At 36.8% G+C, this 21,686-nt stretch overlaps 2 protein-coding genes across 2 annotated transcripts; one reads left to right on the top strand and one right to left on the bottom strand.

Annotated features, from left to right (window-relative positions):
* Nucleotides 1-11,593: 11,593 nt before the first annotated feature.
* Nucleotides 11,594-12,969, top strand: LOC112172128. The gene is made up of 4 exons (XM_024309320.2): nucleotides 11,594-12,015; nucleotides 12,104-12,190; nucleotides 12,540-12,641; nucleotides 12,724-12,969. Exons 1-4 carry the CDS (start codon nucleotides 11,709-11,711, stop codon nucleotides 12,864-12,866), a joined length of 639 nt encoding a protein of 212 aa, XP_024165088.1. The 5' UTR covers nucleotides 11,594-11,708; the 3' UTR covers nucleotides 12,867-12,969.
* Nucleotides 12,970-13,030: 61 nt separating this feature from the next.
* Nucleotides 13,031-17,029, bottom strand: LOC112172127 (GPI transamidase component PIG-T). The gene is made up of 5 exons (XM_024309319.2): nucleotides 16,606-17,029; nucleotides 14,734-15,993; nucleotides 14,371-14,520; nucleotides 14,105-14,282; nucleotides 13,031-13,717 (listed from the first exon to the last, which is right to left on the bottom strand). Exons 1-5 carry the CDS (start codon nucleotides 16,846-16,848, stop codon nucleotides 13,542-13,544), a joined length of 2,007 nt encoding a protein of 668 aa, XP_024165087.1. The 5' UTR covers nucleotides 16,849-17,029; the 3' UTR covers nucleotides 13,031-13,541.
* Between the last annotated feature and the right edge of the window lie 4,657 nt (nucleotides 17,030-21,686).

Genomic DNA, 21,686 nt, shown 5'->3' with positions numbered 1-21,686 from the left:
ATTGCTGATAGAAAAAGACTAATAGGGATGGGTTTTTTTCAAAGTAATGCCTCTTGTACCCTATGTTGACCTGTGGTTTTAGCAATAATGTTTGACCAAAAAAAAACTTCGCCCTAGACGACAAAAGCAAGAACAAAACTAGCCTTCAACATGCCCAAGTTTTTCGCCTAACGGCTACTTTAACAGGCGGAATCACTGCTGCTTGTCTTGATTTTTGGTTCTAACACTGATTTTTTCCAGGTAAACAATATTATTAGAATTTTAGGTTGAGAAAACATGAATGACAACTGGATAATGAAACATGAATGACAAATATAATTATGACAACTGGATGACTATATTGGTTGAAGAAGTGGGTTAGCAACCATCTGAATTCATTTATTCAAATATACATACATGCTAAACATTCAGAGCCTCATTCTCAGGTAAACAGCAAAGTGCTGTTTAGCTCTCCATAAGAATGAGAACAGGTACTTACTTGTAATGGAAGTACACTGCTTCACACTTAAACAGGAAGGGAAGCACACTGCTACTACTACTTGAGAGAAGACTCTTCTGCTTAATTTTCTAATTCTATTTTTTGAATCTAGAATTGATATGAAAATTTTCGAATGCCTTCTAAGAGAAGCTAAAGCTCCTTATATAGGGAGCGGAACTCAAATTACAATTGAAAACATAAAAATATACAGGACAACTCCGTGACTCTTCATCTTTTCTGAGTGCTCCTGATAATGGAGGTCGGGTGGGAAAAGCAGAAAGTAGTTGGTGAAATGTCTTTTTCTTGACTTTTGGAAAAAGTAAAAGTAGCTTTTAGAAAAGTCTAAAGGTCTACAGTTGCTATTTTGGTGCTGATTCTTCACCTGTAGCTTCACATATTCTCTTCTGTTTCAAAATTGTGGCCAAGGACAAAGGAGTTGTTGTCTGCCTGGGCCATACGAGCAGTTGTTGCATTGTCTTCTACATCTGTATCAACATACATTTTATAGTGGTTGTCAGTTTCAAGTCTTTCCACCCACTATAAGCATGCCAGTGTCGAATCTATCTCTTTTTTGGTAAGAGATAGGAACAGGTCACTGCTGACTACGTTAGGATGATATTAAGCAGTGATAATGGTTTTTTCTCCTGCTGCTAGGAAGGTATTGTTGATATCTTCAGAGATGATCTTCTTGATGTATTCTAGAGCCATGGCTTTCATCCATGAGATGCTTGAGTTAGGTTGGCCATTGTAACCCACACAGGCAGGCTGCAGATATTTCCTCTGAATAATTATCACATAATGGTATGGAGAAATATACTCAACCCCACCGTTTGTCTTATGGATCCATTCTGGAGGAGTGGATCTGAACTTCAAACGAAGTATACAGTCATTTTTTCTAATGTTTTTGACTGTGTTGACAATGATAGGCGGCAAACCTTTAAGATCATCATTTGTTTTAGTCCACAAATTATGGACAAAACCATTTTCAACAAGCCAGAGCTTGTGTTCTTGAGGATGTTCACTCTGAACATTGACCAAGTATCTTCCAACATAAGGTCCAGCAATAATAAAGAGGGTTGGTGGGACTCTATCTTCAGAATTATGACTTCCTATTAGACTGTGGAATTCATGCCAGTCTGATTGATTGAGTGCCATGATAGGGACCCTAGCACTTTCTAGACTTTCGAGGAACTGAATTTTCTCTTTTCTGACAGCACTCTGTTGTGTATGAATTTCTTCAAACTGTGGTCTACCATTTTCATAGAGTTCTTCAGCTAATGCAAAGAGAGCTGCGAACATCAGACTACTGCTTCTTTCTTGAAAGGCAAATAAAAGATTATCCAGGATTGCCTTCTGGTGATAAGCTAGTCTCCTGCCAGTTCTGAACACAGGAGCATCAAAGGTTCTTAATTCATAATTAAAAACATTTATAACCCCAGTTGGAGTTGGTCTGCTTTTTGGCAAAGCAGCAGCCATCAACGGTCTTGATGAGCCTTTACCGTCTGCCGTTTGAGACGGGCTAACCAATCCTTTACCCTGGGATTGATCAGTTGAGGCCAAGCCTTTCGGACTTAGCAGAAACCTTTTGAGGATTTTTTCTTTGGGATCCTCTTCGGGTTCATGTTCTTTCCCAGTTCTTCTGCTTCTGGGATTACGACCTTCGTCGTCATCTCTTTGGCTGAACATTGCCATTTCTCTGGTCAATGCGTCTGGAAGTTAATTCTTGTTTCCTACAATTAATTCAACATTATAATCATATTGGTTAATAAATAATTGCCAGTTTGCTAATCTTCCTCTATCAGCAGCTTTATCAAGTTTGAAATTTTTGAAATTCTTTACTCTAGCACAATCGGTGCGAACAGTAAAGGGTTTTCCAAGAAAAGATGGAGAATTTAAAATTGTTTTCTTGACAGCCAAAATTTCTTTTTCCCCTGTGGGATAATTCAGTTCTGCAGGGCTGAACTTGCCACTACAAAATTTGCAGATCTTTTCAATGTTAGTTTCAGGCGTTTTTGCCAGAACCATACCGGACCAATAATTATCACTCGCATCTGTTTGGAGGATAATTTCATCATTCTCTTCTGGTTGTTGAAGAGGAGGGAGGTTTTTGCAGAGATTTTTAATCTGCTTCACAATTTTTTCATTATCTTCTGTGAAGTTCCATTTTCTTTTGGAACTTGTCTTAGGAGATAACATTGTTGTTAACCCTGAGATTTTGGGAATGAAATCTCTCCCATAATTTATGACACCAAAGAATCTCTCTAGACTCTTAGCATCAGGAATTCTATCTGGGAACTTCTAGATCTTCTCAAGGATATGAGGTTGGAGTTTTATGACTCCAATTTTGATGTTTATTCCTAGGAAATCAACTTCATCGAAGATAAAGAAGATTTTCTTTTCACTTAGGATAATTCCATGCTAAACTATCAGCTTTACTACCTCATGGAGGTGTTTCATGTGTTCTTCTCTGTTTTTGGAGAAGACTAGGATGTCATCTATGTAGACGACGCAGAACTCTGCCACATGCTTGAAGATGTTGTCTATCTTTCTTTGGAAGATTGAGGGAGCTTGCTTTAGACCAAAAGGCATTACTAACCATTTGTAATGGCCTTGTGGCGTTCTGAATGCAGTGAGAAGTACACTCTCAGGATGCATCTTGACCTGCCAGAAACCCAACTTTGCATCGAATTTCGAAAAGACTTTAGCTCCTCTGAGCTGGTTGATCAATACTCTTACTTGAGCAATTTGATAACCGTCTTTGACAGTCTTCTTGTTGACATCTCTGTAGTCAATCACCATTCTAGCTTTTCCTCTTAGATTTTCTGCATGATTTCTCACGTAGAATGCTGGAGCATGATGAGGGCTAGTGGAAGCTTGAATTAATCTCTTGTTCAGGAGATCTTCAATATCTTTTCTGAATTCTCTTTGATTTTCCTCTTTGTACTGAGGAATGGCTTTGACATGGCAGGTAGCATTCATGTCATGCAATCTAAATTCACAGACCACTGGGTCTTTTTCCCAAAACTTCTGTGGATCTACATCGATATTCTGTTCGAGTAGTTTCTTGATTTTATCAAGAGTGGGAATTTTCTGAGACTCAAGCTTATTCTGAAAGTGCTTGAGGTTATGCTCATGGATGAAACTAGCTTCTTCATCTTCACTAGTTTCTTCTTCTTCTTCTTCTTCAGAAGATTCTTCAACAAGTAATTCTTCTTGTTGCTTGATTTGGAGTATAGGCTCGAATTTGGGTTTATAGGGGTACGATCACCACTATTCTGTTGCGATCTCTGATACTGAGTAGTAAAACCAGGACCTACTACACTTTTTGCTTGTGTAAGTCGGTCTGCCCAGAACACCCGTTCTCCTTTTCTGAAGCCTATCGCTTCTTCATCCTGAATAAATCTCTGTTGGAGAATGAAATCATTTCCCAACAAGAAATCTGATCCTTGGCCTTCAGATTGCCAAACATTCTGGATGATAAATGTTCCTCCACCAATGGTGATATGAACATTTTTGGCTACTTTATTCATGGTGAGATGACTTCCATCAAATGTAACACCAGTAGCGGTTCTTTTCTTTTCTTCTTTCCAGAGTTCTTCTGGAATTGCAAATCTCTTTGCAACAGTAAATCCTGATCTATTATCTACAAAGGCATGTAGATGATATTTTTTATGATCAGGGAATTTCAGTCCAATCTCTATGTAGTTGCTGTATCTACTAGTAGAGACAACTTTCGATTGTTGAAGCTCATTTTCTTGAGCTTGTTCCTTTGGAATGAATGGTTTACATTCTTCTGGAACAATTTCTGGTGGTTCAACCAGTTCGATATCTTCATCGATTTTTTCTTCACCGATGATTTCTTCCTTTATTTTTTAGGAAGAGGGTTCCATGATTTCTTGGAACAGAGTTTCTACTTCATTCTCTTTTTGCTCAGAGAAATATTCTTCATATTCTTGTTCAACCAGTTGGCTAACAATGCCATTCTTGGTTTTCCTTCTTGCTTCAGCTATGAAGCATTCTTTGTGATAAGTCTTTTTTGACTCTTCACAAAACATAGGGAAACCATTCTTTTCGTGACATAGGCAATAGTCACAAACGAATGTACTAGGGTTTACCTGATAAGAAGACATCAGAGATTCTGTCTTGCTTTCTTCCCAGTTCTTGATTTTTAGAACATTCATCTGTCTTGATTCGAAGTACTCTACTTCAGAATCTGACTCAGATTCAGATGAATCTTCTTCTTTAGACCAGGCAGAGTAAACTGACCTGTCGTCTTCTTCATCATCAGAATAGGCTATTTCGTAGCCTTTCATATTTGCTGATTCTACTATATGCTCATATTCTTCAAAGAGAGCTTTAGTAGATCTTTTACCCTTTTCCGGGCATTCATTGGCATAATGCCCTTCAGCTTTACATAACCAACATCTGCAAGCTTTCTTGCTTGGTTGTTTATGCTGATGAGTATTCTTCTTTTTCTTGAAGAATTTCTTTTTAGGATCTTCATCCTGCTGTTTTTTGTAATTGGAACTTTTCTTGAATTTCCAATCCTTTTTCTGATTACTCTTTTTGAATTTTTTAGAGCAATATTTTTCTTTCTTTTTTCTGTGGAATTCATGACATCCCCAATTTGTAGGCATATCAAGTATTCCATAGCAGAAATTTTCAACTCCTTTGAGTTGTTTCTTGGCCATCTTAGCTCTAAGATTGGCTTTGCACTGCTCTTTTAGTAGTTGCCTGATTCTGTCGGCAATTCCTCTAACTGAAAATCTTTCAATTGATTTTTCAGCTATGCTTTCTCTCACAGCTGTTCTCCATGGTTCAGGGAGTTTTCTGTGCAACAGATTAACTAGATCAGTATTCTCTAGTTCACCAATTGTACAGTAATATTCTTGAAATTCATTCAAGTATTCTTCAAAATATCTCATGTCACAGATTTTGAGAGCATAGATATTTGATTTGGCCGTTTCTTTAGCCTTCTCACTCAGATTTGAGAGATCTCCACAGAACTGATCATACAGGCGTACTGCAAAATCATAAGGAGATTTTGAATTTTTGAATTCTTCTAGCCAGTCTCTTTCTCTGGCAGTTTCTTTGAAAGATAGGTAATACTTTTTTGCTACTCCAGTAAGAGTAGTTTCATAGTACACCTGCAAATCTGGGGCTTCGAATTTTCCAAGGGTAAGTGCAGAAGCCATCATCAGGCTATCTACCCATTGGTCAATGGTTTTTCTTTTATCTAGACTCTTGTCTAGATTTGGCCAAATGCCATAATTTGTGATTGGCACTCTAGGCAGATTGTCCTCTGGGACAAATCTTTGGGAATTTCTTTCCCCTTTTTTACCCGTGGGGGCTTTCTGAGCTGGGAGTTTTATTTTCCCTTTTTCTCCGCTAATGAAAGTTCTGGAGCTTTCTCCTTCTTCCATTTCAATATCATGATAAGGAAAGATTTTTCTCGTCTTTCTGATTTTGAATTCTTTCATTTCTTCGATTAGTTTTTCTAATCTTTCAGGATCTTCGCAAGATGCTGCTTCTTCATAGAGTTCATAGAGCTTTTCTGCTCTGAACATATTGACTGGTCTGTTTAGATCAGCTTCTAATTCTTCTTCTGATATTGGCTCTTCAATAGTGGGTTTTGTACCACTGACACTAGCTTCTCTAGTGCTGTAGCTTCTTCTGAGAAGTTTATTGTTTATCCTGAGGTTCTCAGGACAGACATCACTTTTTCTGTGATTGTCAAAATTGAGACTGATTTCTCCAGTCTTTCTACTTTCATAGATTTTTGCTTTCGCTCTTTCCGGTGACTTTTTTGGACCGGATAATTTCCATTCAAGAGGAAAAGTCACTTCATTCCAAGTAACTTTATGAATTTGTTGTGAATGGTTCTTCTGATTGGTGAGGAATCCAGTAGTAAGACCCGGAATATTTGTTATTCTGGTCTTGGGGGCTACTGTAGTGCTCATCAATTTATAGTATATTCTATATACTATTGCGAGTTCCTGCATATCTTCTTTCATTGATATGCCATCTATCTTGACTCTCAGTCGTAGACAGTGAGCTGCATCCTTTAAGCAGGTGGTGAAATTTGGGAAGCAGTTGAAATACGCCACTTGATCACATAAAAATGCTTCAAGAGTTCCCAACAGACTAGCTTGGAAGTCTGTTAATCTATTGTCTTGTAGGACACATAGAACTGAACAGTTTATGCCTTCACGAGCAAGCAGATTTATGCCTACTTGGACTGCTCCAATATGCATAAATTGATATTTTTTTGCTTGAGCTCTGGCAACTTCTGAAGGAGTGATCAGTAAAAGATCAGTCTCTCCTCCTGCTGTAGCGGGGGTTGTAATTTCCAGAAGTTTAAAATAATGGCTATCCATTAGATCAAACTTTCCTCTCTTGTAGATTTGTTTAAAATCTAATTTTGGGATTGAGGAGTTTTTTACCTCCTGTTCGATTTCGTTGAATTCGAACTCTTCAGCATTTAGGAGCTGTACTCCTTTCTTTTTTCCAAAGATGCTTAACATCTTGATATCTTTTTTTTCCGGGTTTTCATACCGGATACTAGTCTGACTAGTAGATGGTTCCAGAAAAATCATGTTTGGAACAAGATTCTTATCTAGTTTTTCTAATTGTTTGAATCCATTAGCTTTCTTTATTTTTACTGTAGGCACTTTCTTGTCCTTCAGTATATTTTTCATTGAATCCAGCGTTTTTACTGTTCATTGATTTTTCTACTGACGACTGTCAGCTTTTCTTCTTCCGTTTTTGGAAGTTCCTTGATATAATCCAGTTTGTTTTCCAATCTTTCCAATTGGTGGATTATAGCAGGTAATTTTTCTAGATGATTTTGACATCTAGATAATTCTAGTAACAGCCTCAGATATTTCTCATCAGAGGAATTTAATAGAGAATTTATTTTCTCTAATAACAATTCTGACATTGTCCCCATTTAGGAGGGGTTCTTCTTTGAGCTATTTTACAAGCTCTGATACCAGTGATTTGCGGATCTAACCAATGCTCAAATAATCAAGAGGTTTTTGTTCCTCTTCCAGAACATATAAGAGATTATCAATATCTTGTTCTACTTTATAGATTCTGGTTTGAAGTCTGTAGATGATATCCCAGTAGTTGGGAGATTCTCTATTTAGACTTTCTCTATAGGCTTTCAATTTTCTCAATTTTTCTCTTTCCTTTTGCAATTCTTTGCTAGTATTTTTGCAGATAGCAATCAACTCAAGTCTGTCAACAATCGAAATTATGAATAGTAAAACGTACTATTTACCTTTGAAAAATAGAGGATGGCTGTTAACATCTGTATATTTAAACAAAAGAAACTCTGATGGGCCCACCACGTTTTCAACAATACTATGCATATGCAGACTCTATAAAGACATCAAGCCAAACTGAAAACGACAACAAGAAGGGGTACTAATGGTAGTGGTTTCGACAAGATGTGTAGATAGGAAGAAAAGAGAGAAAGAGTTGTGTAAAGAGGAAGAAAATAAATACACTGGGGTGTATGAGAAGTATTCTTATGGATTTGGGGTGTATGAGCATTAACCCTAGTTTTAATGCTTTTCTACGAGACATGTGGTTAAGTTAGCACCATTTATCTGTACACTATTAAGTGACACTGTACGACTAAGTGACACTAGCATCATTTAGAATAAGTGTCACTGCACCATTTATTTGTACACTATTATGTATGGGCAGGCTACTAGTCAAAGCTTGTACATAGTATCATCAGCAGGGGCCTTGTTGGTGGTTCTGCAACAATGGAATAATGATAGGTTTTCCAATTAAGAACAAGTGCGAAGACCCATTCTGAATTCTTAGTGGAGATATAATTGAAGGAATAAAGGAGCAGAAAGTGACTCAAAACCACTCCAAAACTCATCATTTTCAATTCCATTAGTGCTTAATTGGAAAACCTATCATGATTCCATTAGTGCTTAATTGGAAAACCTACCATAGTTCCATTAAACCTACCATAATTTCATTAAGTGCTCCATAATCCCATTTAGTGCTCCATCATGATTTGTTTAAGGACAACCACTATGGCTTGGTGACCCATAACCATTATTCCCTTCCTTACTCTAAGCTCCATTATGAGTCATTTAATTGCATGTATGCAACCCTGAGGATCCCAAGTAGTAATTTTAATCACAGATTATTCACAGAACCAACCTTAATCTACAGAACCCACTAACCCCTCCTTGAAAGATAGAGAACTCATGAACTCCTAAAATAGCAGCTCCAATCCTATCAATGACTTCGATAATCCACAAACTAAGCAATCCAGTACATCTATTGCAGACCTAGCAATCCAGCTTCAATCCTTTATATCTTTCGCTTGTTGAATATAAATTGGCAATCCACTAATTCAGAGGCATGCAAAAAACAATTACTTTATAGATATGCCTAGAAAGAAAAAGAAAACCTAGATTCTTTAAATAAACAAAAAAATGGATATTAGGTCAAAGTTTCACATGGAAACTACTATACGGGTATCTCTGCAAATAGGATTGCCACAAAAAAAAAAAAAAAAAAATCAAAGAACAAGACGAGCTGTATCTTTCCCTTAAAGGAAAAGAAAGATGATATGAAAACAAACACAGAATTCACAATCAGATTTCTCAATTTCACATCAAATGCATTTATGGGTTTCTCTAAATTTCATATCAAATACAAATGTATATCTCAGCAAATTTCAAGTAGTACCTAATATAGTGAAAGAACAAAAGATTAGAACTTGGAAAATGAATTCATACCTTGTTAATTTCTTCGAATTCTTTGCAAATGTAGAAGAGAGAAAAGTTCTTGCTTGAGATAGCCGAGAGCTATTGTGAGGGTTTATGGAGTTTTAGTTTGGGTCAAGACAAAAACAAACCCGCACAATTTAGACAACTGTATAAAAGCACTTGTATATATATGTGTGTGTGTGTTTATATATATATAAATATATATATATATATATCTATATAAGCATATATATTTATAAACACACACACACACACATACATATATATAGGGTCCGGTTCCTGGGACACTTTATTTTACACATATTTATACACTTCTTTTTAGCCATTAAATTTAAATACTTTCAATGATCTTGATTAATTTCATGTATGATGTGGCAAATGACGTGGAAACAATAAATATTTCTAAAAGAAAATAAAATAAAAACTTAAATTAAAATAACTTTATAAAGAAAATCGAATCAAAATTAGAAGATGAATGTCATCTTCTTCTTCTCCCCGCAAATAGAAAAAAGAGGCATAGCCTCACTCTTCCTCCAACTGTATATTCTCCATGTTGATTGCAATTACAATAATTATTGTATTTGTTAAACATATTTCGATCGCAGAATCCAGAATTGCACAAATTGAGGGAAAAAAAGAACAAAAAAAACTCTAGTTCTTCATCTAGACCTAGATTGAATGATAGGCTGTGATTTTGGCCTAGAAGAAACAAGAGGGGTAATAATTAATAAAAATGATTGAAGACCAGAGGAAAAGAGAGATATAAAAACTTGTAGTGCAATTACTAATACTAACTTGATGGAAGAAAATAAGGGGATTAGGGGAGGATGAATTTTTACAACACAAACTGCAGTAAGGCAGAGTGATTTGGGTGAGAAGCTTTTTGTAGCAAATCGTGTAAAACCTAAATGAAATGAAATCAATAAGGGAGATTTGAAAAGAAAAATCAATTTTTGAAGTCAAGGAAAAGGAGAAGGTGGTGCTGAAAGAAGATTGGCAAGACCTCTCATATTTTCCAAAAGAAGAAGACGATCATCTTCTATTTTTGATTTTTGATTTTCCTTATAAAATTGATTTAATTAAAGTTTATCTAATTTTTCTGTGGAATATATACATTTTTTCCCCATGTCATTTGCCAAATCATTCTTATAATGAATCAAGACCATTGAAATCACTTAAATTTAATGGCTAAAAAGAAGTGTAAAAATTTGTGTAAAAATAAAGTGTCCCATGATCCGGACCCATATATATATATATATACATATAGTCATGTGTGTGTGTGTTTATATATATATATACTAGCCCCTTAACATATGCTCCACATATGTCAATTTGTTTTTATTTTTATTTTTTTAAATTAAAAAAATATTACAACAGTTTTTCTCCTGATTTTGAGGAAGTTTCTCCTTTTTTCATGAGAGGTATTGCAATCTTTTGAAATATGATAAAGTCAATTGACTATTTATTTATTAATATTTATATTATGTGGGGGCATATATGGTAGTTCAAAAATTTAACAATTTCTTCAAGAATTGGCTTAATTATAGATATATATAGATATATAGATATATATATATATAAACACACACACACACACACACACACACATATATATATATATATATATGTATATATATATATATATTTGTGTGTGTCATGTGTGTGTGTTTATAAATATATATATATATATATAAGCGAAAATATTCTGAAGAGGACGTCCGCAACCCAGAAAAAGTGAGGACATCGTTTCTCCGGCCTCGATCGAGCTGCGACGGCGCGGCCCGGCTTGCCTGAGGGACGCCGGGGGTCGTGCGGAGGGGTTTGCGGTCCGATGGAGTTGCCGGCGACAGTTCTGCAGTGCTGCACAGAACCTGCAACTGCAAGTGAGGTGGCTGCCCAAAAACCGGCAAGCCCGACCTCCTCCGACCTCGAACGCCGCTCAAAAGAGGTATGGGACTCCTCTGGCTACCCTCCGGCCAGCCCCGCTCTGCCGTCGTCGCCTGGAACCGCCTGGTACGTCGACGTCCGCACTTTAGCGAAAGTGCGGACGTTCGCTTCAGATCCTTCCTGTATATATAAGTATATAACACACATATATAATAGTTTACGGGCTTTTACAGGCCGGGCTAGATTTTTGCCTGCTTTTGGCGGGCCAGCCCACTACCCACCGAGGCGGACTTTTTAACAAGTCGAGCCGGGCTTTTAGCCCTCATGGCCGGCGGGCCTCCATCGGCCCACTTGATCCGCGGGCTTTTTGATGAGGCCTATTTCACCCCGAATAAACTTTTTTTTTTTTTGAGAATCACCCCGAATAAACTTGGCCCGACCCATTCTCAAATAGAGTTTCAGACACTTCGAGAAACCGTTGGAACTTGCTCCTCTTGTAGTCCTGTGTAACTCTGAGGCTACTTCTGTAGCTTCCTTCTTCCACAATCGCAACCAACCCATCACTCACACACAGGAACACAATGTCAGAAAACAAAGCCAGAACGATCAAGCTGTTCTGCCCATCGGTTCTGAGCACAGCCCGAGTACTGGTGGCACCGTTGGAGCAGAGGCTGGACTTGGGCTCCATAGCCCGGACGTTTGGGCTCGACCCATCGACGGTGAAGCTCAACGGCCACTTCATCAGCAGAGGAACCGACCTCGTCGCCTCCTCAGTCACATGGAAGTCCCTCCTCTCTTTCTTCTCCGCCAAGGGACTCTCCACCGGGGAAAACGACGCCAACCCGCTTGTTGTTGATGGCAAGCTCTGCAAAGTCGGCAACAAGCGTAGTAAGTATATGTACCAAGTTTGTTGCTAATGGGTATGATCCAATTTGGATTTTGTTTTCTGAACCAAGATTGAATCTTGATTTTTCAGGAGGACATGATGCTGTGAAGACTATTGGGTATGTGACTGAAGATGAAGATAGTAAGCATAGTAAAAAGACGAGGACAGGTGATCCAGGTAAACGAGTTTGGTCCTTGATCTAATTTTTACCTCTGTTATTTGCTGCTGAGCATGTTTTGCCGTTTTGGGTTTCTTTTAGGTATTTTATTACTTTTCAGGTAGTATCACAATCAATGAAGTTGTAGACAATTTGTTACTTTGTTTAGTGTGTCTGGTTATTGAAGATAATCTACAAATGCATAGTCTTTAATGTATGCAGCGATACATCAATGCATTGTAGATTTTGCTGCCATGTCTGCTAATTTTTAGGTTCGAATTGTTTTTGCCTGATCATATTACCAGGATCATTTGCAAATTCATGAGTAGTAAACGCAACCTTTTTTGTGTGTTTCGTTTCTTTCACCAGGATGTGGAGTGCCCAGCTACAATGGAATTTGCTCCAAGAGAAAGCAATTGCCGGAAGACTTAAACTTGCTCAAGAAGCTAAAAATTAATGAAACTAACCCCGGTACATGAACAGTTACGATCAGATTCTGGCTTTTAATCTGTTTTTTCTGGGATTGCTGCATGCTTAAAATTTTATTTTGCAGATAACAAAGGAAGAAGCAGAGACCTATGCAACAATATCTCAAACACGAAAACCCAATTTGGATGCAGCTACACAAGCGGACAAGCGAAGCGAATGAGAGAAGATGAGGCAGTCGAAGTCTCTCCCTGGAAAAAAATGAGATGAAGTTTCCTTTTTTATCTTCTATTAAGTTGTAAATGTTGAATCCCATTAATCTCTTGTTTTGCATCCCAATTCCAGCATTGACAATCTTCATATGTTTCATTCACACGACCGAAGAGTAACAAACTAGGGCAGAGAAAATTTAACAAAATGACTCCCGATTAATAGGCCCTCGAATTGAGCTAAACAAAAATGGCCTAAAATATTCAACTGTAGAACAAACTGAAGAACACAAAATTACTGGAAAGAAAAAACAAGAAGCTAAAGTTATGATATTGAACAGCTATAGACTATAGACATGGATGAAATAATGCTAATAAACACACTTTCGCTCCTTCCTTGAACATCTTCTGCTGACAACTACATATACCCTGCAAGACCATCTCGCTTTAAGTTACACAATCCTTGCAGCAGCGGGTTGTCGGAAGCGATCGCAGCTTTCCCCAGCCTTACCAAATAAGTGAGGGAGAGTTTCTGGGGTCCGCTGGGGCTGACTAGTGTGATTAGTTTTTGGTCTCGTGTCAACATCAGCAGATACAATTGGGGGGACATAAGGAATAGTACCCATGGTACTGAACCCAAGTTCTGCCCCCGCATAATTAAGGGTCTAAAAATTGGAAGAAGATATTGTACAGTAAAGGACCCAATTGGCAGCTATTGTACAGTGAAGTAGACAGATCATCCATAATAAACTTGCCAAAAGACAGCAATTCCAGCCACTAGTATAATGAATCCTAGTTTTGAACTGCTGGAGGATGATGAAGTGGAGGTTGACCCAACGGCCTCCAATGGTCTTCCAGTGATCTTGGCATATAGCCTGAATAGCAGCTGACGAAGCCAACCAGGTTGCTTCTCTGCAAGTAAATGTCACGAATGTACATTGTAAGCAAAAAACTGCATCAGCTTTTTAATTAAAGAGTAACAACCATACTTCAGTCTTAGACGGAGTATGGGTCCATTTTCTTGAGAGATCCAAGAGGACTATCACCTAGAGGAAACTATGCCTCTAACCACAAACCAAAATAACTGCCCCAAGAATCTAGTAGAAATTAAACTTAGATGATGGTCTGTGTAAAAAGGAAATAATATATGTTTCAAAAATCTGCCACCTATGTTATTGTCTTAAACATTAATACTGTGTTCTAAAACCATGAGATTACCACTACTCAATATGTCAATATTACACTACAAACCACAGTTGCAGTTGATTCTAAATGTTTCATAGTAAGATATAAAGTTACCTTTGTTCTCCAATCTTTCCTCCTCACCAACCCGTCTTCGAAGTACATTGAGCAAGGAACCAAAATACAAAGCACATACAGTACATGTAATTGTGATAACATTGTACGGCATGCTAAAATCGGGAGTTGTCAAGGGTACAAGTAATACTTCTGTGTATGCCAGAACAGCGCTATTTTCCTGCACAAAAACGGAATCGACCATAGGTATAAACATACAGAAATGGGAGAGATATGCAACCAAGAGTAGTATATAGTGGCTAGAATACCTCAAATTTTGATAAGATGGCAGACTTATCCGAAGAATCATCTTTCAAAAACTGCATACTTGTATGGAAGTTGGGAAAGCTTATTATGGCTGATGGAATATCAAATCCCTGATTGGCATCTGGAGGATATTCATCAATATGCAAAAACCCCTACAAAGACATCATAAGATAGTCATAAGAAAACCAACTAGTAAAGGGGAAACTTTAGCACATTCAATTCTGGCCTATATCCCAAGCATATAAGATGATACAGGAGTTCCCACCACCTATGCTTCAGTAACCACTGTTTTAGGCTTAAGAATTATTAAACTTTCATGCCAAAAAATGTTACAAGGCAATGGAAAAGAAAAGACCGCAGCATACCTTATCAAACTCTAAAGTTATTGCCGCTGATTTCATTCCACAAGGGAATTTCAGAAGCATCTCCATAACCCCAGGTGACAACTTGTCTACAGAGGGAGAAACACGCATCTTTTCAACAACATCTGAAACCGCTTGAGGTTCTTCATTAACAAACACTTGCAGTGTATGAAAATAAACCTTGATATACCAAGGCACAACCTGAAAAATTTTTACTTCCAATTTGCACGTGCCTTCACTTGTTTTAGTATGCAATAGCTCATCAGTCAATTCCGTAGATCTCAAGGATATTGCAATAGCACCCCTCTCATTCCCACTTCCCATCAAGAACCTACTAACATGTAATGGTGCTTTCTGACAGGACCAAGCTACAGGAACCTTCCAAGTTAGGCCTAAATCAAACGGCCCAGACTCATTGTACTTGTCAATAGAAAATTCATACAGAACAGATGGGCTCTTTTTTTCAACACCTTTCAGTTCTTTTAACACCCTATCAGGCTTAACAGATACTTCAAAGCAAGCATTGCTCCTAACACCTTCAGATACATAATTATCAGCACTAGATATCTTATTTTCTTTCTGCAAGCTATCCAGTTCAGCAACTAGACTGCCATCAAGCTGAAGGTATACAATGGAAGACTTGGCAAGAACACATCTACTACTGACCTTCCTTCCAAAAATTGAAGTCAAGGACCAGCTAGGTTGCAATTTTGTTTCATGAGAATAGCTCCTCACAGTTCTCTGACTAGAAGGCTGTACAACCACTGTGAGTGTTTGTTCCAGGACAATGCCGGAGCCTACCCCCTCTGGTTCAAATTCACTTGATGTCAAGCGCAACCGCTGTGAATGATAATATCCCTTGTAGATAGATGGTCTATGCATTAATGTAGAGAGCCCAGCTTTATCTCGACAAGGAAGGAGCTTCAGCCAGGGTGTTAGGTTCTCAGTGCAAACAGCCTCACGGGGCAATGAACCATACCTCAGGCTGCCTGAATCTGGGCGATAACCCCAGTCAGGAGCAGAATATGTTGTAGAAGATTCTAGAAAGTTGATTGAAGCACAGAAGAGACCTGAAAGAGCATGGGTTAAATTCTTCCAGGAATCATCCACCTGTTCATGAGGGACATCAAATACAGCCCACAACTCAACTCCAGGAGGTTTCGCATTGCTGCTTGATATGGGATCAAACCCACCCCACTGATCATAATTCCAGCGTCCTTGTGTGAAAGATAACTCCATTTCCTTAACATGAAATTTCTGAACCTGTCCAATGAACACTATCGCTCAAGTTATTTAGTAGCTTAAATACTACAATCATTTTCATGAACACATAGAAGAATGATAGACGGAAAATGGACAGGTGCTTTATGCTAGTAGAATATAAAGCCCTTGGATGTGAAACATTACTGGAGACAGCAGAAAACATAATGACCAACTTTTTGAATGTTGGTTTCAATGCAAATCTTCCCCTAAATAGTAGTTAAAACTGAATGGCATTTAGATTAAGTTTTATCACTATCATGCCAACGACAAAATTCAGGTTACACATACTACTACAGAACTATGATTACCAAACCTCATAGTTTCCTCTTGGTTCAATCTAGTTTCATATTACATACACACCATATATATCAACATTTGTTGTTAATCCAGAAACTACACGAAAACAGATACAATACCAAGAGTTCAGACCTAAAGTTGATGTCTTCAGTGTGCAACTAAAAACCCTAAAGTTGATTTCCAATGCTAAAGCTCAAACCTTTTCTAGGTCACTGCCTCAAGCACCTTCACTATACAAAAACCCAGAAACCAAGATCCAAAATTTATGAGCCTATTACCTCCAGGCTAATGCCCAATTTGAAAACAATGACTTACCAGCTGAGATATGGCTTTGGGGAAGAGGTGGTGGTGACGACCATCGGAGCTGGTATGAGGGGCTCGGCTTTGGAAGTGGAAGTGGGCGAGCAGTTTCCGATCCGGCAATGGTCTCAGCAGCAACTCCTCGGAGAAATCTTCACCGGCGGGGGATCCTGAGGCAGCTTGGGATTGAGAAATTGGGCCAAAATGAAAGAGGGAGAGTAGGAGGACGGGTCTGAGAAGAAGAAAGAGAAGGGCCATGAGATAGGGAGTGAGAGCTTGGAATCGGAGTGTGGGTTATGGGATTGGGGCCATGGGGGACGGAGTCAGATAGTACGCCATGGAAGCATAGAATTTGGTCAGTCAAAGACTACTGCTAATGACTGCTTCGCAATTATGTTGCCAATGAACTCAGGAAAGCCCCAATTTTGATGAAACCTTCGCTTTGTTTTTTTTCCTTTCATCTTTCATTTTTTTTTTTTTTAAATTACCATATGAATTTTTTTTTATTTAATATTGTATGTAATTTTTTTTCTTTTTAAATGAGGCGTGACAAGTAAATTTATATATCTTTTTATTTTATTGGAAAGTTGCGGGAGCAAAAAATAAAAATATGAAATTCAGGGTCTGATACTTTCTGTGTCGTTTTTGGCAGATGATGAGGTAGAAAAGCATACGTCTCCTCTACCATAGTTCAAATTTAACAACTCGTATTGCCTAGGCGAGCCATGTTATTTGGACAATGTTAGTAGTAGTGACTTTGCTAGGTGTATAGGTCCTGAGAGTGACCAAAATACTTTAACTCAGTATGGGCTGTTTAGCTATATAAGATAGGGAAAGACTCTAATGAGGACCTCTAAAATGAAGATTTTATGAGAACTTTCTAATCAATTATTGTGAGGTCTACTTTTTTATTACATTTCCTCAAATCAACCATTTGATGGTTAAGTATGCATGAGTAGATCACTTCTGAAAAATTTCTTTTAAATTGTTAATCGTTAAAATGCCAAACTAGATCAAATCAATGGACGAACCAAATATGTCAAACTTGAACTTTTTATGTTCATAAATGATAAATCACGATTAAAAATACCTTAACGATTTTCAATTTAGTTGAAAATTTGTAGAAATAATATATTCATGAATATCTAAATATCTAACGGTTGATTCACCGAAATATGATAACAAGTGGTCCCACATTAAGAAGTCCTCATTAGAAGCTCACTCATATAAAATAATCTCTTTGTGAAACCTAGTGCATCCCCAACTTTATATCTCTTGATAATGAATATATTTTTGTTTCCTTATATGGCTGAAAAGTTGAATCCTAACATATGTGTCATTGTTATTTATAATTCATTTCCTCTAAGTTTATTACAATTGAGTTTCTTACCTATCAAACTTTTGTATTGTTGGGAGAGAAGAAGACAGGCCCGAACCTGAGGCGAAGCCCAAGAGGCAGCTGACTCAAGCCCAAATGTTTTTTGACACCTTGTTAGGGTGTTTATATATATATATATATATATATATATATATATATAGGTCTTCTCTGCTAAGGATATCCTTAACTTAGCTTACGATACGAATTTCCATATTTTGACTACCTTTTGATCACATATTCACATCTTAACCATTCAATTTTTAGGTCCTAATGTATAGATCATCTCTGCAAATTTTCAGCCAAATTGATTATCGTTAAGGCATTCAAAACTACAATTTGCATGAACGGTTCAAGTTGGACAGATTCGGTTCGTTCATTGATTTAATCGAGTTCGATATCTTAACGATCATCAATTTGGCTGAAAATTTGCATGAGTAATCTATACATTAGGACCTAAAAACTGAACGGTTAAAATGTAAATATGTGATCTAAAAGTTGTCAAAAAATGGAAAACCGTACCTTAAACTAAATTAAGGATATCCTTAGCAGAGCAAGGTTATATATAAATATGTGTGTATATATATATATATAGGATAAAGAAAAGTTTATATACATTATATGCAGCAATACAATTACCCCAAGGTTAAAGAAAAGTAAATTTCTCATTTTTGTCAACCATTCCAACTTTATTAATTTTAGTGTAGAACATCTTTTGAGTATCTTCAACAATGCAAGTTATATTTTAAGTTAAAATAACCAAGAAACCAAAATATAGCTATAGGTTTAATCATTTTTCTCCAGCAATATTAGTTATTTCAAATATTTTCTCAAATCATAAATTGCCGTCCGAATAAAAAGGATATACATATAACTATGTAAACTTTGTAGTTAAATATAGCTACCCATTTACCAAAAGTTATAGCATCTTCAACAGTAGAAGTTACTTTTTAGTTGAATTTACCTAAAATTGTGAAATAAAGCTATTGATTTAAATTTAACAATGTTGCTCTAGCAATAGTAGCTATTTATAAGACTAACGATTGTCTGTGCTGAGGTTTCTGAAAGTCACCACTCTTTAGGGTTTAGGAAATGGCATGCCAAGAGCCACGGCAAATTGAAAACACAAAAGAAGCCTAAACTTAGCCTCGAATGTACAAATGGGCACCTCCATTTCAACTATTAAACTTTCAAGCTTCGGTACTGCATCTGAAAACTGTAGGAACTATAAGCATAGTACCTGTCACGCTCCAAACTCTACCCTTTTTCTAAAAAAGGCTGCCACTGTTTTGCTTCAGTTCAGGGTCAAAGTGAATATTTCCATTTACCCAAATTCAAGATCAATAAAACCTTAGGGTCAAATTTATTCACCAAATTATCCGTACATTTTGATTAATATATATTAGATTGGAAATAAAAATGACATATTTCACTTTAATGATTTGTATTAAATTTTATGAAGATTTGCATGGGCAATTATAGATAATAAAACATGCACCCTACCAACTAGATGTTATAGACACTAAATTTAGATAAACGGAAATCAAAGACACGTTTATTTGTAATTTCTTCAAACTGAGTTTATGGAAAGCTATATGGCATAGCCTTGTTTCTTTGCTTCTTCAAATTGAGAGGCCTTGTTGGCGCGCATATGCTAAACAAGACCCACTACATCACAAGCAGTCTAGTTTGTATTATTATTAACTTATATCAACCCCACAACATTCACATGAGAATAAAAAGGACACAAGTTTGAGTATGAGTGCATTGATACAATAGCGAGCTAAGATTTAAGAATAGGGTAGGCTAAAAAAATTATTTTATCTTCCCTAGCTAAAACATTTCATTTCCTCTTATTCTCTTATTTCTCTCTCATCTCTTTTCACTATTATGTACATCTAAAGTTTTTGTCTTTAAGTTTTGCAAACTAGTCTTTAATTCAATATTTTTTCTTTGTTATCTTTTGACCCTTCTAATGATCAAAGTCATAGCCATGCCATTGTTAGCAGCTATGTACACACACACATGTAGGGGGAGGATCAAGAGAGGACATCCTTACTTTAAGAAATTGAGGATTTTTATTATTTCACACAAGTATATCACCAAATCCAATAATTTCAACCCTTGATCCTTTATATTTATATGCAAGAATTGTGTCTACAAAAAATAATCAAATTCATAATTATTTGGTCTCTCAAAATGTGTAAACAAATGTAAACTGTTAGATAAAATTAAAATGAACATTGTGCTAATCAAATAGTTAAATGTTTTTCGGTTGACTAATTTTTTGCAGGATTCATATATGTGTATGTAACTAGAGAATGTATGGTTTAGATTATTAAAATACATGGTAAAAATTAAAAACATCCTCACTTTTTTAAGTTTAAGCAGGTCCTCTCTTGATCCTCCTTCTACATCTGTATATATATGGATTATTTGGTACTTTAAGTGTTCTAGTAGTAATAGATAATGTTTGCCCTGGATCTGTGGAAAATAGGGATTCCCACTTGATATAAAAACTTGTAAAATCTTGGTAACTCCATGAAACAAGATATATTCAATGAAATAGAATAACTAGAAAGAAATTTTCCGTTTGTGTTTTGCCTGATACTGATGCACAAAGTTTGTATAAGAAGATGGTTAGAGGTTACATTGAATCTGATCCTGAGTTGCGTTCGGTAGCAGAATAGATACTGAGGGAATCTGATAGGTTACCAGTTGCAATTTCGACTTTGGGAAGCGCACTATGAAATTAAAAAAAAAGTAATCTGGGAAGATGCACTTGGACTGTTAAAAAAGCCTTTTAGGGAAGATATTCAAGGAATGAAGAAGCACATGTATCAGCCAATTAGGGGTGAGTTACGACTTACTGGAAAGAGAGGAGACCAAATTCTCATTTATGTTGTGTTGTATATTTCGAGAAAGCACTGATATACCTGTTGAAGATTTGGTGATGCATGGGCTTGGGCTTGGGCTTGGGCTTGGGGTCTTTCAAGGAATTGATCTAGTTGTACGAGGAAGGGATCATGTAGAAGCCTTGATAGACACACTCAAAAGTTGCTATTTATTGTTGGACAGTGACAAAGAAGAGTTTGTATGAGCAACTCCAACAACTTTTCTATAATTTTGTATTATAGGGAAGTAAAAGTCAAATCTTTAACCTCTTTTTCTTCTCCAACTCCAATAAATTATCTATTTTACAGCAATCTCTAAAATCTCTATAATCATTCCTCAAAATTTTAGAGATTGCTGTAAATTTAGGAAATTTAGTTTTCTTTTTTCCTCACTATCCCTAAAATGAGGATAGTTATAGGGAATCTGTTTGAGCAAAAGAAACTCATTTTTCTCTAAAATAAAGTAAAATCAAAATATAGGGAAGTTGTTGGAGTTGCTCTAAGAATGCATGATGTGGTGCAAGTTGTGCGCTTACATATAGCCTCTGATGAGAGTGAAGGCCCATTTCTTATAAGAAATGGAGTGACATTGGAGAAATGGCCTCGGGGATACATTTATATTTCACTCACATCCAATAAAAGTAGTCATGAGCTTTTGTTGTTGTCACGCACAAGTTATGAAGAGAGGTACGATAGGGACACACTAGGCACATTGAATGGAATGGAAGATCTTAAGGTCTTAGATATCTCAGTTCCTAGTATTTTCAGTCTTTTCTTGAAATATATAGCGTTATTGGAATCACTTCCGATACATATGAGAAACATTC

Source organism: Rosa chinensis, chromosome 6 (assembly GCF_002994745.2).
Source record: "Rosa chinensis cultivar Old Blush chromosome 6, RchiOBHm-V2, whole genome shotgun sequence".
NCBI lineage: Eukaryota > Viridiplantae > Streptophyta > Magnoliopsida > Rosales > Rosaceae > Rosa > Rosa chinensis.
Note: the sequence above shows the minus strand (reverse complement) of the source record. Positions and strands in the feature narration are given on the sequence as shown.

Bases quoted from the DNA above. Each gene is read 5' to 3' on its own strand.
- LOC112172128 (XM_024309320.2), top strand. From the start codon at position 11,709: ATGTCAGAAAACAAAGCCAGAACGATCAAGCTGTTCTGCCCATCGGTT. The intron at 12,191-12,539 runs GTAAACGAGTTT...TTCTTTCACCAG, and splicing joins GACGAGGACAGGTGATCCAG to GATGTGGAGTGCCCAGCTAC. The intron at 12,642-12,723 runs GTACATGAACAG...TTTATTTTGCAG, and splicing joins AATTAATGAAACTAACCCCG to ATAACAAAGGAAGAAGCAGA.
- LOC112172127 (XM_024309319.2), bottom strand. From the start codon at position 16,848: ATGGCCCTTCTCTTTCTTCTTCTCAGACCCGTCCTCCTACTCTCCCTC. The intron at 15,994-16,605 runs GTAAGTCATTGT...TTCATTGGACAG, and splicing joins CCAAAGCCATATCTCAGCTG to GTTCAGAAATTTCATGTTAA. The intron at 14,283-14,370 runs GTATTCTAGCCA...GTTTTTGTGCAG, and splicing joins CCATCTTATCAAAATTTGAG to GAAAATAGCGCTGTTCTGGC.